This window comes from Python bivittatus, unplaced genomic scaffold (assembly GCF_059951505.1).
Source record: "Python bivittatus isolate LINGU-HERP-01145 unplaced genomic scaffold, Pbiv_v1 ctg000810_np1212, whole genome shotgun sequence".
Classification (NCBI taxonomy): Eukaryota; Metazoa; Chordata; class Lepidosauria; order Squamata; family Pythonidae; genus Python; species Python bivittatus.
Window position 1 is genome coordinate 1085249 of NW_028277111.1, and position 17164 is coordinate 1102412.

The 17164-nt window shown below is 45.1% G+C and overlaps 1 protein-coding gene across 1 annotated transcript; it reads right to left on the reverse strand.

Annotated features, from left to right (window-relative positions):
* Nucleotides 1-268: 268 nt before the first annotated feature.
* On the reverse strand, nt 269-16494 carry LOC103057432 (uncharacterized). Its single transcript, XM_088129507.1, has 7 exons — nt 16225-16494; nt 13964-14920; nt 12250-12361; nt 10172-10254; nt 7610-7736; nt 5736-5855; nt 269-4218 (listed from the first exon to the last, which is right to left on the reverse strand). The coding sequence occupies exons 2-7, from the start codon at nt 14690-14692 to the stop codon at nt 3257-3259; spliced, it is 2133 nt and encodes a 710-aa protein (XP_087985633.1). The 5' UTR covers nt 14693-14920; nt 16225-16494; the 3' UTR covers nt 269-3256.
* Nucleotides 16495-17164: the final 670 nt, after the last annotated feature.

Genomic DNA, 17164 nt, shown 5'->3' on the forward strand with positions numbered 1-17164 from the left:
GTGGAGAAGAAGGCCATTCCTTCCCCATTGTGATGGCAGAACGTCTGGAAATTGCATCCATGACTTTCTACAAGGTTACAATGCTCACCCTGACCCCCTGTGCCAAAGCAAATTGATGCTGTTTCTATTGCCCTTGTTGAGCTGTTGCCTAAACCAATTAAATACGTTTCCCCCATTGCCTTCGAGCAGTGTTGGCTGGGGAATTCTAGGAGTTGAAGTCCACACATCTTCAAGTTGCCAAGGTTGAAAAACAGTCTCTTAGAGTAAGATTAAAAACCAAACTCTTTCTAGGCATGTTGTGTCACTTTTATTTGTTTGAAGGATTTTCACCCCACTCTTTAACCATAAAAATTCAGGGAACCATGTATAATGCAATTATCGTTGCAGTCCTTGCCCATCAACTTACAACTGATACGACCGTGGTGTCCATTTTTCTGAGAACCTGTAATATTGTGACCTTCAAGGCTCTGTATTTTCATTACAGATAGTCCTCACTTACCGACCACCTCATTTAGCAACTGAAGTTACAACCATGTAAAAAAAAAAAAACCTATGCGACCAATTCTCACATTTACAACTGTTGCAGCATCCTAAGGTCACATGATCACCATTCGGGCACTTCGCAAACTGCGCACATTTACAACTATCACAGCATCCCGCAGTCACGTGATCGCCATTTGTGTGCTTCGCAACTGGCTTGCAACAAGCAGAGATAATAGAGAAGGCAGAAGTAATAAGTCGTGGTCACGTGACATTTCACTAAATGACTGAAGGGGAAGTGAGATCATAACCCCATTATGATCACATGATTTTCCGCTTAGCAACTGCAGCGCTTAGCGATGGACCTGTCGGTCCCAATTGCAGTCGCTAAGCGAGAACTGCCTATGTATGTAATATTATGTTTCAAATGTCACATTTTGGAATAGTTCTCACCACAGTCATCACGGGATGGGGAGGGTGGGGAGAGGAATGGTGTCAAAAAAATCAAGATGGCAGCCATGACTGCATGATGAATGCTCTGCTCCATTTTTAAGAATGTTGCACATGCTAAAGAACACCCTAAAGAGGGTTTCAATTGCGTGGTCACAGTTGCCATCGCAACTGTTTTGACACCCTCCCTGTTTCTTGCCATCTCTAATTTTTAGCTTTTAGTATTAAGGCTTAAATCTGAAATCTTCTACTCCAGGGACTTCTACTTCTTAAGAGACATAGACGTTTACTCTCATTATTTCATACAGCAGAGGACACATTAAATACAGATGCTTAAAAATGAAATGACAAATAAGCTTTTGACCTGTTGGTGTGTCATAACTATTCTGTATTTTCTCAATTATATATTCAGAAATTACAGTGCAGGTACTCCTCATTTAGTGACTGCCTCATTTAGTGACTGTGCGCAGTTACAATGGTGATGAAAAAGTAACTATACGACCAATCCTTGCATTTATGACCTTCGCAGGTCTGTAAAGCAAAGGAAAGCTGAAGTAAGCAGTCGCAGTTTCAGTGACCACTTCATTTAACAACCCAGTTGCTGGTCCCAATTGTGGTCGCTAAATGAGGACTACCTGTACACCTCTGTTTCTAAGCACCTGTCTAAAGCTTCCCACCCCCGCTTCCAGTATTTATGCAAAGATGGAAAAAGTTCAGTCTTCTCGCACCCCTTTTATAGTTCCCCAAAGTCATCCCAGAGTGGGTCGGCCTGAAAAATTGGGATTTTTTTTTTTTTTTTGCATTTTGAGGGGATTGAAGGAAAAAGGATGTGTCTTCAGTCTTGCAGTGTTCAAGGCACTCATTTCACTCTCTAAAACTCTCAGACGCATCCCTCCCCAAATGATTCCAGCCACTGCTGGAATAGGTCTGGTGCAATCCTCAAGAAATGGCATATCTGATTTATGCGGCCACAGCTTATTAGCAAGTCTCCAGCCTCGGACATATCTTACGGTGATCAGCCACAAAGCCATTTAACACATTTCATATATGTTTTCATCCAATCTGGATATTTAAGCCAAATCTTCTCTGCCGTCTGATCCACTTCTCTCTCCAGGAGAAATTCAGAGCAAACTCGCTTTGAAAACATTCCCCAATGCCTGGACTGCTTCCCCCCACCAAGGGACATCCATGAGTCCTCCCCCTGTTTGTTACACAGCAAGACTGGACCGAAGCTGCTATTTGCTTCCATAGAGGCTTATTTTCTAAACAGGGTCAATTCTGGTGAGTCCTTGGATGGGAGACCAAAAGGAAATCCTACAGTTGTAGGCTAGGCTGGGAAGTGAAATAAAAACAACACCACGCACACACACACATCCAGGCAATGCAAACCACTTCTATCCCATTTGTCCCCAAAAATGACAAGAATAGTGTAACGCAAAGGACTAAACTGGCTCATTTGATCCAGAGCAGTGTTTCTCAACCTTGGCAACTTTAAGATATGTGGATGTCAACTCCCAGAATTCCCCTATGCTGGCTGGGGAATTCTGGGAGTTGTCCACATATCTTAAAGTTGCCAAGGTTGAGAAACACTGGATTAAAGAATCTTTTCACACAAATTCACTGCTTGACTTTCAAAAGCATCACTTAGCAAACAGGGGTTCACAAGTCAGATGATTGAAATTGTTCATTTTCCAAGTTTACAGTTTGTTTTTAGTGACCCCTCTCTGCTTTTGCTAAATTCTGCACCCACCCATTTTTCCAATCTTGGCGCACCTTTTGAAAATATAGCCTCGGCCCCAAAGAGCGTCCTACCCCATCAAACCTCTGCATCTTCTTTCATTTTTGCACTGATCTCTTCTCACTTTCTGTACAGGGTTTTCTTGTGAACCCTCCACGTTTTTAACCCCATTATTCCTACCACAGAGAGGGGGAAAGGCCCTGTTGTAATCTATAGAATCCGAATGGCTTTTATTATTCTCCTTCCTTTCAGTCCTCCCTAATCTGGGGTCCTTCAGAGGGGTTGGATTCCAATACTCAACATGGGAAAGGCTGGCTGAGGATGATGGGATTTGCAGTCTGGTTTGGAGGTCACGGAAGGCTGCTTTTAAAAGCAGGATGCAAAGAACCGAGCCATTCACATAATATCGTGCAAGGCAAGTTCTGTGTTGCATCTGAGACAATCCTCTAAAGATTCATAACTTGAAGTTGTTTTTTTCCTTTTGGTTTTTCTGTAGTAACCTGATCTAACCCTGGCAGGCCTTTGGAGGAGCATATGAGTAAGACCCTCTAGTAAAATAGATTGCAGAAAGATGAAGCCGAAAGTCTATCAGTGGCCTTCATAGAGACTCTGATGTTTGAGCAGTGCTGCCTTCTGATCAAAACTCTTCCCATATTCAGAGTGTACGTAAGGCCTCTGGCCTCTGTGAATTCGCTGATGCCTGATCAATTTATCCCTCCGAGAGAAATTTCTCCCACATTCGGGGCACTTGAAGGGTTTTTCCCCTGTGTGGGTTTTTTGATGACACATCAAGTGTACTCTCTGCCGAAAACATTTCCCGCACTGGGAGCATTCGTAGGGTTTCTCTCCCGTGTGGATCCGCTGATGTCTCAGCAGAGGCTCCCTCGACGTGAACCCTTTCCCGCAGGCGAGGCATTCGTGCAGTTTCTCACCCGTATGAATCTTCTGGTGTTTTGTCAATGTTTGCCTGTGTCGGAAGAACTTTCCACACTGGGCGCACTGATACCGCCTCCCTTCCGTCTGAATGCCTTGATCTCTCTTCACAGCCTTCTTGCTGCTACCGTTTTTCCCATCCTCTGGGCACTTGCGAGGTTCCTCGTCTGGGGGGCTTTTCAGGCATCCCGTTGAATCGTCTCCCAGGTGGAAATCTTTCCTCGCCTCCAAGAGTTCAGCTTGGGGCTCAGCTGTAGGGGTCCCCTGATGTTTATCCAAGTAACATGTGGAGGGCTTCTCTTGCATCTCAGCAAGTCCCGATCTGTAGTGGTAATTCCTTCCATGCTTCGACAGCACGCCCTTTCCCCCTTCTGCCTGCACGGTGTGGTTCTTCTCAACGGCTGTTGTAAGATCATCTGAGAGTTCACGCCACTCATTCTTCCCTTTCGTTGACGTCTTGTTCCCTTGCTTCCCTTGAGATTCCCATCTCGGTCCATGAATATTAGAGGTGGCAGGAATAGTCCACTGTGAATTGTCTGCTAAAGTCCTGGGCATTTCCTCCAGCACAATCTCCCCCAGCTGAGAATTTTCCATCTTGATCCAACCTCTCCCGTCACCTGAAGGAAGAAGAAAGAAAGAAAGAGGAATGTTTGTCTACAGCCTGGCTCCCTTTGGATCACAGAACATTTCCCTGGGAAAATTTTCCTTCAGCCACGCAATCTGTGACATCAGGGATAAACTCATCTCTCTCTTTTTTTCTCCTGTGCCCAGAGTCACCCAATCCTAAGCAAACAAACAAAAAACGACATGCCAACACAAACCAGATTCTCTTTCTGGAAAAGATGGATTTTGTACCTTGTGTAAATGGCACCAACAAGGCGAAGGGGCTTGTGGGGTGGTGAGGGTGGGAGGTGGGGTCAGAATTTAATTGATTTCAGCTACTCAAGAATGAAGAAAGGAGATATCTGGAGGGCTGAACTGCAGGTTTTCTAGCTTTCATCCTGCAAGATGTCTGCTTGGATTGATTATCAACAAGAAAAGGGTCATCTCAAAGGTTTTAGGATCCTTACAGAAATAGCAGGGCCTTAGGGAGAAAACAGACTGCAAACATTTTTTCTAGCAAGCTTCATTAAATTGTATGGGAACTATACATCATATATCTGCTGTGAGGCCCAGCTGGATTCTTTCTAAGAAGGTATTTTTTTATAGAATATAATGTTTTGGAATAGCACAGATGTCCAAAGCGATACACCCTTTAACAAAAATCTATCTCCCATCACACTGTGGGATGTCCTTTAATAAACACAGTTACTCAGCAGAAGACAAAATGAACCACCCAAAAGCCTGTTCATGGATGTTTAGATAGAAAATCATTGTGGCTTTCCAACTAAAACGTGAAGAGCTGCAGTCAGTCAGATGCCCAGTTGGGCTTCTTAGTTTCCCCACCTTGAATCTTAAAATGTTAGCAGGATGCAATGCTCACTTTCTTTAACCATTATGGACAGTAGTGAGGGATGATTTAGTCCAGAACAGCTGACAGAGATCAACCAGGTGCAACTTCTTATCTTGAGTTCTAAAATGCTTCTGAAGAAAAGCATAGTTTAAAAGTGGTTTACACCCTAGCTAAGACCAACTGTCTACTCCAGGGTTTCTCAATCTTATCAACTTTAAGATGTGTGGACTTCAACTCCCAGAATTCCCCAGCCAGCAGGTTTCTCCATTGCATGCATCTGCAGATGGATCCTTAAGTATGACCTCCACACAAAGGTTTTCCCCCATTCGGGACAACTGTAAGCTTTTTCTCCTATGCAATGGCTCTGTTCTTATTTCTGCTGGAAGTTGTTATTGATTTCAGAACATTTCCGCAATTTTTCTCCTGAATCTCTTTGCTGGCAGTCTGAACTTTGAAGGAGAGTGTCCTTGACTCTAAGATGATCAGATTGGTCTTCTCCATCATGTTCAGTGGTAACTCCTGGTTAGTAACAGTCTCTTCTACCATACTTGGAAAACAAGGCAATTGTCTTCTTTGAGAACACTACTGATTTCCCATTACAAACAGCTCCAAGGTTTTCTGAGACTTGCTGGATTTATCCTGAGCTTCTAGAAGCTCCCTTCCCTACCCCGTTTGACTCACATCTCTCCTCCTGCATTTCATCTTCCACTGACACATTCTCCCCTGTCCCGGATGTCTCCTCTGGTTCATCTCCTCCATACAAAGAAGTTTCCATTTTGATCCAGTTTCTGTTCTTGCCACCTGAAGGGACAAGAAAGAGGATATCTTAGTCTTAAGTTCTGATCACTTTTGTGAGTTCCGTCACCTCTTTTGCACTCCTCTTCCCTTCTGCTGAACACCTTTGTCTCCTGTCTCTAAAAAGACCCTGTGCTTAAAAAGGAGGAAACAACATGTTGCAAGACAATGCGAGTTCTGCTCCTAAGAAAGGTGAACTGAATGGCTTGCATAGACTAAGATATCAAATCATATAGTCATACCTGGAGGAATTTAATTAAGTCTGCAATTACCATCTACTGGATTCCAAAAACATCTGAAACGTTCAACCTTCCAGATATTCCTGGAGCATAATTCACATCGCGCTGGCTAACATGGGCAGCGGTGAAGACTGCACAACTTCACTAAAACTTATTCTGACATCTAGGTATGAGGCCACAGCTCTGATCCCTTCTGAATTCTTCTGCACTAGGATCTTTAACATGTTACTTTAAATATAATGTGCCTATAATAGTGATTTGTAAATGGTTGTTGGAAAATCCCAAATTAGGCATGAATGAGCCTAGAGAGAGGTAGAATTGCATATCAGAAGGTCTATGGGGTGAAACAATAGATGATTGCATTACCAGAATGCAAATAAATGGCTAATTGGGCACTTCATTTCAAAGAAGATGGGCAGAAAGCCTGGAGAATTTAGGGATGAGAAAATTGTTAGAAGGAAGAGAAGGGAAAGGGAGGCAGTACATAAAAGGCAAAAGCCGCACCATTTAACCACTGTGATAAAATAAACTTATTCGGTAAGTAAGGAGAGGGCTTTCTGGATGGATCTCTAAGTGGAAACAATGTATATCCTATACTGTCTGACATGTCTTTGTTAAATACAGGTAGTCCTCACTTAACAACCACAATTGGGACTGGCAACTCCATCGCTAAGTGATGCGGTTGTTAAGTGAGACATCACTTAATCACTTAAGACCACACCAGACTTACAACATCACTTTTCCCCACAGTCATTAAGTGAGACATCACATGACCATGATTTGTAATTTCACTGCTGGCTTCTCCATTGACTTTGCTTGTCAGAAGCTGGCTGTGAAGCTCACAAATGGCGATCCCATGACTGTGGGACACTGTGACAGTCATAAATGCATGCCAGTTACAAAGCACCCAAATTTTGATCACTGCGGGGACGCTGCAACGATCGTAAGTTCGAGGACCAGTTGTAAATATACTTTTTCAGTGTCATCATAACTTCAAATGGGCAGTTGTTAACCGAGGACTACCTGTAAAATGTTATTTGTCCACAATCTGAGTCAGTGAGAGTACAGGGAGGATTAACTATGATAAATCTAATTAAATAAATCTATCTAAATAATTCATCCATTAGATCTAATTTAATAGATGAATTAATAGATCTAATAAATACACATAAGTAAATATAAACAAACAAACAGCCCCATCCATACCTGAGATACTGCACTACCAGGTAAAAACCAGTAAGGTTGAAGCTAGCCTCCATGTAAGAACCCTAAGGATTATTTTGGGATGGTGGTAGTTACGGCCCCCAACTTTGGGAAAGTTGCCCATCCCTTGTCTAAGGCAGGAGGAACTTCTTTCAGACTGCTCACACCTCAAAATGTAGGGAAAAATATGCCTCCAACCCATCTGTGGCCTGCTCCGTCCAAAATAGGAAGGACTAGAATCTGAGAGAGGATGTGTCTTCCCTGGGTCCAAGAATGCATCCACTTGTGCTGATGTTCAACGTGCTCACAAGCACCTACCCAAACAATCTGTGTTGCCGTTCTCCTCCTGCAGGACTTGCCAGAACATGGTCCGCTGACCTGGTTGGATCAGACTCTGCTCCGCTGACTGCAAAGGGGCACCTGTCTCTTGGAGGCTCATCGGTCCCTAAAAACAAGGATAGAGCCATCCCTTAACTTGGTCAAATCTGTGAAGGAATGTAGAGCTCACCTTGAGAATGGGGAAGGAACGAGGGACCCATTAAGAGGAGATGTTGTGAAGAGACTACTCGGTCCCAAAAAAGAAACTCCAACAACTCCACCTTAATTTTGTTTGATGGGGCACAGAGAAACGTGGAGAGGCTTTCAAGATTCTATTATTCTACCTTATACAACCAAGTACGCTTTTGAACTTTGGTAATTGGAGAACATGCCTGAGAATACCATGGACAGCCCAGAGAGCAAACCAAAGGATCATTGAGGAAATTAACCCAGAGATTTCACTCGAAGCACAAAGAACCAGGCTCAAGTCATCCTACTTTTGGACACCTGATGCTAAGACCTCACTCTACGGAGAAGGCTCTGATGCTGGGAAAGGTAGAAGGAAAGAGAAGAAGAGGACAACCAGCAGCAAGGGAGATGGACTCAGTTACAGTAGTGATGAGTGCACTGTTGGAAGACCTCAAGGACCAATTGGGGATTCAGATTCTCCAGGAGAAAACCTATCTGTGTGCTTGCTAGGAGTTGACATCAACTTGATGGCACAGAAACAATCAATCAATCCAATGAAGTGTTTTCCAGGAATCCTTGCCATGCTTGTTTCTTGACCATGTCTGCCTCAAAGGGTTGACATTAATCTTGAATGCCTCTCCATGTTTCTCTCTTGGAGAAACAAAATCAAGGCAGGGTTGTTTTCAGTTTGTTTTTCATGCTCTCCTCTTTCTCAGGATTGAGTCAACTTTCCACAAAATCCCACTTCATGGCTGTCTCATTCCTTCCCTCTTCTCAAGGTTAGGTCTACATCCCTTCACAAGACTTGACTACAAGAAAGAAAGAAAAAGAACATTTCAATCAATTCTGTTCAGTCCACTAGGAAACACCTACCTTATCAGAATCCTTTACTGTGCATTTCTACATGTACCTACCCCAAAAGGAGTCCAATGTGGCTTGCTTACACAGGTAACCGTGTCAGACGATAGCTTTACAAAGCATGGCTGCTTATTTGAAGTGAGTTCCATTATTGTTAAAAGGATGTATTTCTTAGAACCACCTTTTAAAATCTACGTGTCTGAGATTATGTCTATCAGAACACCAAGCCAACATCAGTTAAATAATGGTCTTCTAATAAGTATGTATCAGGTTACAAATTTAATCACTAGGGAACTAGATTGACCTAGGCTGCAATCTTAGCCAGATTCAGCAAGGAGTAAAAACTGATGAACGCAGTGGAACCAATTCCGAACCTGTGATTGTATGTCCTTGCTGTGATTCATATCACAAGTTTGTGCAGCTAGTCTTGAAGTTTTAAAAAGAACCCTAACAAAACCAGCAACATTTTTACTGCATTTGAAAACTGGAAAAGATACATATTACAGTATGTTTGTAAGTAAGGATTAGGTGGCTTGACTCTTCAGTATAAGAAAAAGTCCTGAGTCATGTGTATTTTGTTCAAATAAGGAATGAATTCATATAAAAAACTTAAATGTGAAAAGTAAAAGATCTTTTAGAAAGGAAACTAAGTGTAGTAAGAAGTCATCACTTTACTATACATTTCTGTTTTTGTTATGTATATATATTTATATATTTTTTTATTAAAACTTTTAAAAAAGAAGATAAAAACTAATACAAATTAATATAAAGAAGAAAAGAGAAAAAGAAATTAAAGAGAAAGCAAAGAGTGCAAGAAAAGAAAAAAAGTTAGTTTACTATACTTCTAAGATATAGAAGTTAAAGGATTTTATACACATAGAAAGGAATAAAAATGGAACGAAATAAAATTGTTTTGTGCTAAGCTTGGAACAAAGCAGTTTAACTTAAACATTTCAAGGTGGCATAATTTTTACAGAACAAAACTTGAAACTTTCCCAATATTTCATAAGTGGAAACAATGAAACAAGCCCTTGCTCACTTGCTTTTCATCCTAGAATCACATAGGTAGGTGGGGTCTGAGTGCTACCTGCTGCCCATCTTAGAGAAAAATTAGCCAGGAGCATGCTTTTTAAAACAATTATTTACAATGTCTATAGATGCAATGCTGCAAATAGCTGCTGCTTCCTCTCTTTGCTCTGTATATATGTGTGTGATTCTCTCTCTCTCTCTCTCTCACACACACACACACACACACAATATCCATTGCTTTTGAAGGTGGAATAAAATGCTCCATTTTGTCCCTAATTCTGAAAAAATTCAAGATCATCAGGTGTTTCTGAGCTGAGACCACTCAAACCAGTCATTTTGAACTTGGAACATCACAAGCAACATCCCACCACCAAATTACTGCATATTTACAAAACAGATACCAGAAAAGTCCCTGGTACAGAGGGTCATCAGAGAATAGGTTTTCTCTCTGGCCTTGCACAATGAATGCATCAAAACATCACCTACCTCATTTTGTTCAGCTTCATCCATTTCTGGTCCTTCCAGAGAAAGTAATGAACTAGCATGACTTGGGCATTTAATCCCATTCTCTGTAAAGGGTGGAAGGGAATTTTAGAAAGCAAAATCAGACATTCTATTCATTCCTTGGATGACTAGATTCGAAATATTTGCTCTCACTTGAGATATTGCTGTACACAGCAAAGAACCGTTGTGTAGGCGACCGGCCATCTTGGAAAATGGAAGGGGCAGGGACGGCTCCTCAAAATCACTTTTCTTTATAGTGGTAAAACCTCCGGCCTTACTTTTGCTTAATTTAACGTCGGAACAAAATAGCTGTAGTTAGAAACTATAGAAGCATTTGCATCAAAATGCTAGAGTAGAAGGCTATTTCTTCTTTCTTCTCTTTTCTTTTTGAAGTGGGGAGGTATCCTTCCAAAAATTATTTTTCCCCGTAGAAAATGTTTTGCTCTTCTGAAGCAATTATCCTGTTTTAGTTACAAAAGGGCTAGCCCTCAGGGAACCAAATATGCTGTTTTGTTAGAGCGTGGTCCTTAAACCGTTTGACCCAATTACCCCTTTTCTGCTCTCGAATAATGTTATTACACAGTCCCCCCAAAAACCAGATTCTGTTGTTTTATACAAGCACCTCAGGAGTGGTAGACTCCTGACTCCAAACCAGACCCTCATCTCACAAACCAGCAATTACCCCAGGATATGCCCAAATTACCCCCAGTTTGAGAACCTCTATGTTAGAGGGCGAGATTTAGATTTTGGAAAAGGAGGGGTTAGGATGCAGAATCTTAGAAATGGAATAAGGAACTTCCCCCCATTTATGAGTGAATTCATTAGGGTGGGGTCTCTGTGAGTTGTTTGAACTCCTTTTTCCCAGAATGTGCAGCTGCAAGACTAATGGCTCTTTCCCTAAATAAGTCTGGTAATGAAACATCCATGTGTTTTTCATTCATGATGTTTTGAAATGCTTCCTCTTCTTTCTTAGCCTCAGTGAGCTCTCTTGCACATACAGGTAGTCCTCGCTTAAAGACCACATGTGGGACTAGAATTTAGGTCACTAAGCAATGCAATTGTTAAGCAAACCATCACATGACCGGACCCGATGATATGATCTTTTTTTGCAGCAGTTGTTAAGCAAACCGCTGCAGTTGTTAAGCGAATCACATGGTTCCCCATTGATTTTGCTTGCCAGAAGTCGCAAATGGCAATCACGTGACCCCAGGATGCCAGCTGGTTGCTAAGCGCCCAGATCGCGATCATGTGACTGTGGGGGCACTGCAATGGTTGTAACTTCAGGCACTGGTTGCCGCTTTTAGCACTGTGGTAACTTCGAACGGTTGCTAAGTGAACGGTTGTTAAGCGAGGATTACCTGTAGTGATAGAGAAGAGATAATTTCATGCAGACCACCTTTTCCCTCTCAGACTGTCATCACTTTCTTCTCTCACATTGTTAAAAAACACAGAAGCATCTGGGTGTGTACATACACACACCTACACACATCAACACACACAGACATTTATTATTAAGTTTGCATGGTTCACCCAATGCAGAAAGGCCTGATGCTCCCGGTAATGGAAAGTTTTTAAAAGTCCTGCCAACTAAGGATGTTATTTGGGAAAAGAATAAATATATATTATTCACCTCCCAAGAGTAAAAATGATTTTGAGCCTAAGTGTGTGAGGAATTTTGTGAACATCAGGGATCACCACTTAAAACACAGGAAAGAAACTGTATCAGAGGATTCTAAGCTGATGCTTTCTTCTAGCTTTTACATTTACTTTGAAGGTTGGATGGGGTGCTGTTGAGGAGAATACTTCAGGATTCTTTAAAGGAACGTGTTAGGAAGTGGATCCATTTTGATGCGAGTCCAAGGCACATCTTTGGACCTCACAAAGAAATAAATATTCACTCCTCCCTCGCCTTCACAGGCAATCAGGGCCATCAGCTGCTACATCAGACCCTTAGGATTTGAGTGAAAACACGCAACGGGGCCCTCTTTCACCAGAAGGATACAGTCCAGATCTGCTCCAATAATACCACGCTACAAACACATCCACTTGCTGATCCTTACCTAGTAAACCGATCTCCCCGCTACTGCTCGGCTCGCCTTCTTTGTAGATCTGCCCGTGTCCGGGGTCCAAGTCCTGTTCCTCCTCCACATCTAGGGAACCTAGGCACACCTCCTGCAGTGATCCGAGAAACAAGAGGCAAAAAATCACATCAAACAGAGGCAACGGAGTTGAGGGTTCTGCACCACTGAACCCCAAATTTGTTCGTTCCCAACCTTCATACAAATCTATTTTATTGAAAACTATTGAGGCCTGTTATAAAAGCCAAGAATGAGCAGAACCCGTTGGTCCCCTGGCACTTGTGCCCTGTCCCTTGGCTTTCAGGGAACTCCTGCTGCTGTTCATGGAACCCCAACACTGAGTAAACACATTTTTACACATTTTTTTAAAAGTTTACACATTTTTTAAAAAATGTCTGACTTCCAACTATCATCAAATCTCACCAGATTTTAGTGTCCCTGAAATCTGTTAAAGCTTTGGCGATGTGACAAGATCTGAGCTATTTTGAACAAATTAATTTTACAGATAGTCCTCACTTAATGACCACTCACTCAATTACCATTCGAAGTTACGATGGCATTGAACAAATGGGACTTATGATCAGTCCTCAAAGTTCCGGCCATCGCAGCATCCCTGCGGTCATGTAATCACCATTTGCAACCTTCACTGCCAGCTTCCCACAAGCAAAGTCAGTGGGGAAGCTGGTAGGAAGTGGCAAATCACGGTCATGTGATGTCTCGCTTACTGACCACGTGGGATTCACTTAACGATGGCAACCAGAATTGCTGGAACAGCCATCATAAGTCAGCGCGGTCACATGATTTTCAGCTTTATGACCACATTGCTTAGTGACAGAGTTCCCGGTCCTTCACCCACCACCAGAGGTCTCTAGACCAGAGTGGGAACCAGTGGTCTGTTCCCACTGCAGTATTTCTAGTATTCCTTTTTACAAAAAATGTCCGAGTAACTCACTAGTTCTCATGACATTCTTTGATGCCAAACAAGATAAATACATAGAGTGAAGGAGTCTGACTACTTCTCTCTTCACAGCTCTTTGATTTTAAGGAGCACTACAACATTCCTACAGATGCAGCTTGTTCTTCATTCGTGCATTCTGGGAAATGATTGTATCCTATGCATTTCTTATCTAAACTATCCTGAAGATGTTAAGGCACATTGACCTTGCCCAACATCAAAAGCTGGGGACTTCTGCCAGATTTAGAAGTGGCCTGTAGCTTCCAGGCTAGTAATTCGTGGTTGCATTTCATTTTATACTTACTGTGTATCAGAGCTTTTGAAAAGGATGGGAGCAGGCTACTTCCTTATTTTTAGGGGAGGGGGAAGGTAGCTGGAAACACAAAGCCAGCTTTGCAGGGCTGCTGGGAGACCAAGAGAAATGTTCTGCTGGCAAGGAATGTTGAGAGGAATTGTCCTTTCACATCTGGAGGTTGGGGAAGTTGCATTGGGCACATCCCAAGACTGGGATACAGAGTTTCAGCAGGGACTTGAACGATTCCATCAATCCCTAAGTTGTACTGCCAAAATCTTCTGGCTGGGTTTGCAGAGAACACCATGACTGGTTCAGTAAACTACCTTTGGATGATCATGCAGACCACTAACCCATAAAACACACGGGCCAGGTTCTCCCAATCCTTTGCCACGTTCTGTGTGAATTCAACTCCACATTGTAACAGAACTCCAGAAATGAAAACTCACCTGCCATTTCCTTGTTTCATCCTCCTGTTGGTTCAACAGGAAGTCCTCCACCAGAGCCACCGCCTGAGAACACGTGTCTGCTCCTCCTGCTCGGATCCAGCTCTGGAGATCAGGTGGGAGGCTGGCCAGAAACTGCTCCAGGATCAGCAGCTCCAAGATCTGCTCCTTGGTGTGTTTCTCAGGCCTCAACCACTGGTGACAAAGCTCCTGGAGTTGGGTATGGATCCTTCGGGGATCCTCCACCTCCTCGCAGCAGAACTGTCTGAAGTGTTGGCGTTGCACCTCCATCTTGATGGCCTCCTCTCTCAAGATGGCGGCCTTCACTTTCCAATAGTCTTCCCGATCTCTGGGTTCTAAGCTTTGGAAAGCCTCCTCAGCTTCTCCACACAAAGCAGGGAGAAGACGGGCTGTCCAATCTTCTTTAGGCCATTTACAGGCTTCGGCCACCTGCTCAAAGGAGGCCAAGAAGGCCTTGGGGTCTTCCCAAGGGGAGGCCTCTGACATCACAGGGTTTCCTCCCCCTGGATGACTGGGCTGAAGGGTCCTCAGGAACTCCTGCCACTGGGTTTCCCAACGCTGTTGCATCGCCTTGCAAGCTTCCCCTTGGCCCTCTTGCGATGCTGCCCCTTGTAAACAATCTGCCATATATTCCAGCCGAACAGCACAGCTCAGGTTTTCAGCATCTTCTGGTCGTCCCTGATCTGGGCCTGTGGATTCTTGCTGTTTCATTTCCTTCCAGCTTGCTCAACTCTTGCAAACCCTGACTGAGCAACAGGCCTTCTGGAAAACAGATTGTAGGTAAATGTCCTCACTTTTGATCCTCTGAATGCTGCTGGAGGAACCAGGGAGGGAAGGAGGTCTAGCGCTCCAACGGGATGACTCAGAGGTATTTGCTGGGGGACCCCTGGCCAGACCAGTCCAAGGCCATGTTCTGCCGGTTGAGAAGGGAGCTTCTTCCTGTTAAAGAAAGGGCCCGCAACAACATGAACTTACATTTATTTATTATTGATTGATTGTATTTATACAGCTGCCCCTCTCATAAAAAAGTGACTCTGGGCACGTAGAACACTCAATTAAAATTTTAATTGAATTAAATTTAAGTTACATGAAGTTACATCAGACCCTTTATGCCAGTGTTGTCCAGACTTGGCCACTTTAAGATGAGTGGACTTGAACTCCCAGAATTCCCCAGCCAGCATGGCTGGCTGGGGAATTCTGGGAGTTCAAGTCCACTCATCTTAAAGTGGCCAAGTCTGGACAACACTGCTTTATGCAAAGACCTCACTGTTTGGAGAAGGCTCTGATGCTGGGAAAGGTAGAAGGAAAGAGAAGAAGAGGAGGACCAACAGCAAGGGGGGTGGACTCAGTTACAGCGGAGATGGAGGCACCGTTGGAAGAGCTGAAGGAACAGGCTGGGGACAGATCTTCATGAAAAAAATCTACCTATGTGGTTGCTAAGAGTCAACACCGAATTGATGGCACATCCTCGATCAACGGCATGAAGTCAGCCCCACTTCTAAGCTTTTCTGCAGCCCTTAGTTTGCTACTCTGGCAAGCAAAATGCTGGATCCCGCTCCCCTCTCTTGCAAACTTAGGGACGTGCCATTAACCTTTGCATCCCTTAAAACCGACCTGATTCATACTGTACCCCGAGCCATGTTCAATCATGGTTTATGAGACAACGGGGTGCTTTATGCAACACGCTAAGTCCCAAAGCCTGGTTTCCATGCCACTGTGGCCAGAGCCTCACAATAACTTATGCCAAACCTATTTACCTCCCATTCTGGTTTAGTAGGACGGCTCACTTCAGACAACTCACTAAGATGCAGTACTGTCTGGTTTGGGCTTTGCCATGGTAGTCTGCAAACCATGGTTGGCCTAGAGCAGTGTTTCTCAACCTTGGCATCTGTACGAGGTGTGGACTTCAACTCCCAGAATTCCCCAGCCAGCCATGGCTGGCTGGGGAATTCTGGGAGTTGAAGTCCACACCTCGTACAGATGCCAAGGTTGAAGAACACCGGGCTGCGACCCTGACAGGGCTGCTCTGGGGCACAAGGAACAAAGCGGCAGCTGGGAACGAAGTTTGTGAAGTGCTGGCGCTGGAACTGCCCCGTCGCCGCTCCCGTGAGCCGCCCGGCGCTCCACTGGCGAGGAAAGGCGGAGCAGCAGCAAACGGGAGCGCGGCGCCGGCAGCGGCACAGCCCGCTCAGCCACGTGCGGCTGCGGCGGGCCCCGGGCGCGCCCGAGCCCACCAACCGTACCGGAAGCAGCGTCGGGGAGGCCGAGGCCACCCTGGCCGGGCGGGCGGCCGAGCGGCCGGGCGGACAGGCGGGGCGGTGGCTCTCGGCTGCGCGGACGGTCCAGGCGGGCGGGGGCCGCGCGGCGCCCGGGCTCCCTCCGGGCTGCAGGCGGGGCGGCGGGACGGGGCTGGCGGCGCTCCCTGCCGCGCCAGGCCCGGCGGCTCCGCTCGCGCGCCCTTCGCCCGGGCTCCGTCGGCGCTCCAATGGCGGCGGCGGCGCCGCAGAGACGCTGCGCGGCCGCCCTCTCCTGGCCGGCGGGACGGACCGGAGGAGGAGCCCCCGGTGGAGCCGGGACCGGCCGGCGGGTCGAGCCTTCCCGCGCCGGGCGCCGCTTTACGCTCGCAGCCCGGGCGGCAGCGGGGCAAGAACCGGGCTGGCCGGCGCCCCGCCACGCTGGCCTCCCCGAGCTGCTGGGGGGCTCCGGGGCTCCATCGCGCGTGGCTCGGGCGGCCCCGCAGCTGCCAATGTGAAGGCAGCTTCGCTGGACAGGCTTACTCCTGAATCTTCCACCCAGGGCACGCACGCTTTCTTGCTAGCTAGCTTGCTTTCTCCTGTGTCTTCAACCCAATGCTTGCTCCTATCCATCCATCCATCCATCTTCAACCCAATGCTTGCTTGCTTTCCCTCCCTCCCTCTCTCTGAATCTTCAACCCAATGCTTGCTTGCTTTTCCTTCCTTCCTTCCTTCCCTCCCTCCCTCCCTCCCTCCTTCTCTCTCTCTCTCTCTCTCTCCCTCCCTCTCTCATATCTTCCACCCAATGCTTTATTTCATTCATTCATTCATTCATTCATTCATTCATTCATTCATTCATTCATTCAAATGTATTGGCTGTCCAACTCCAGTGGACTCTGGGTGACACACAGAAGAAAAAAAGACATAAAAACAGCAAAGATGCTAAAAC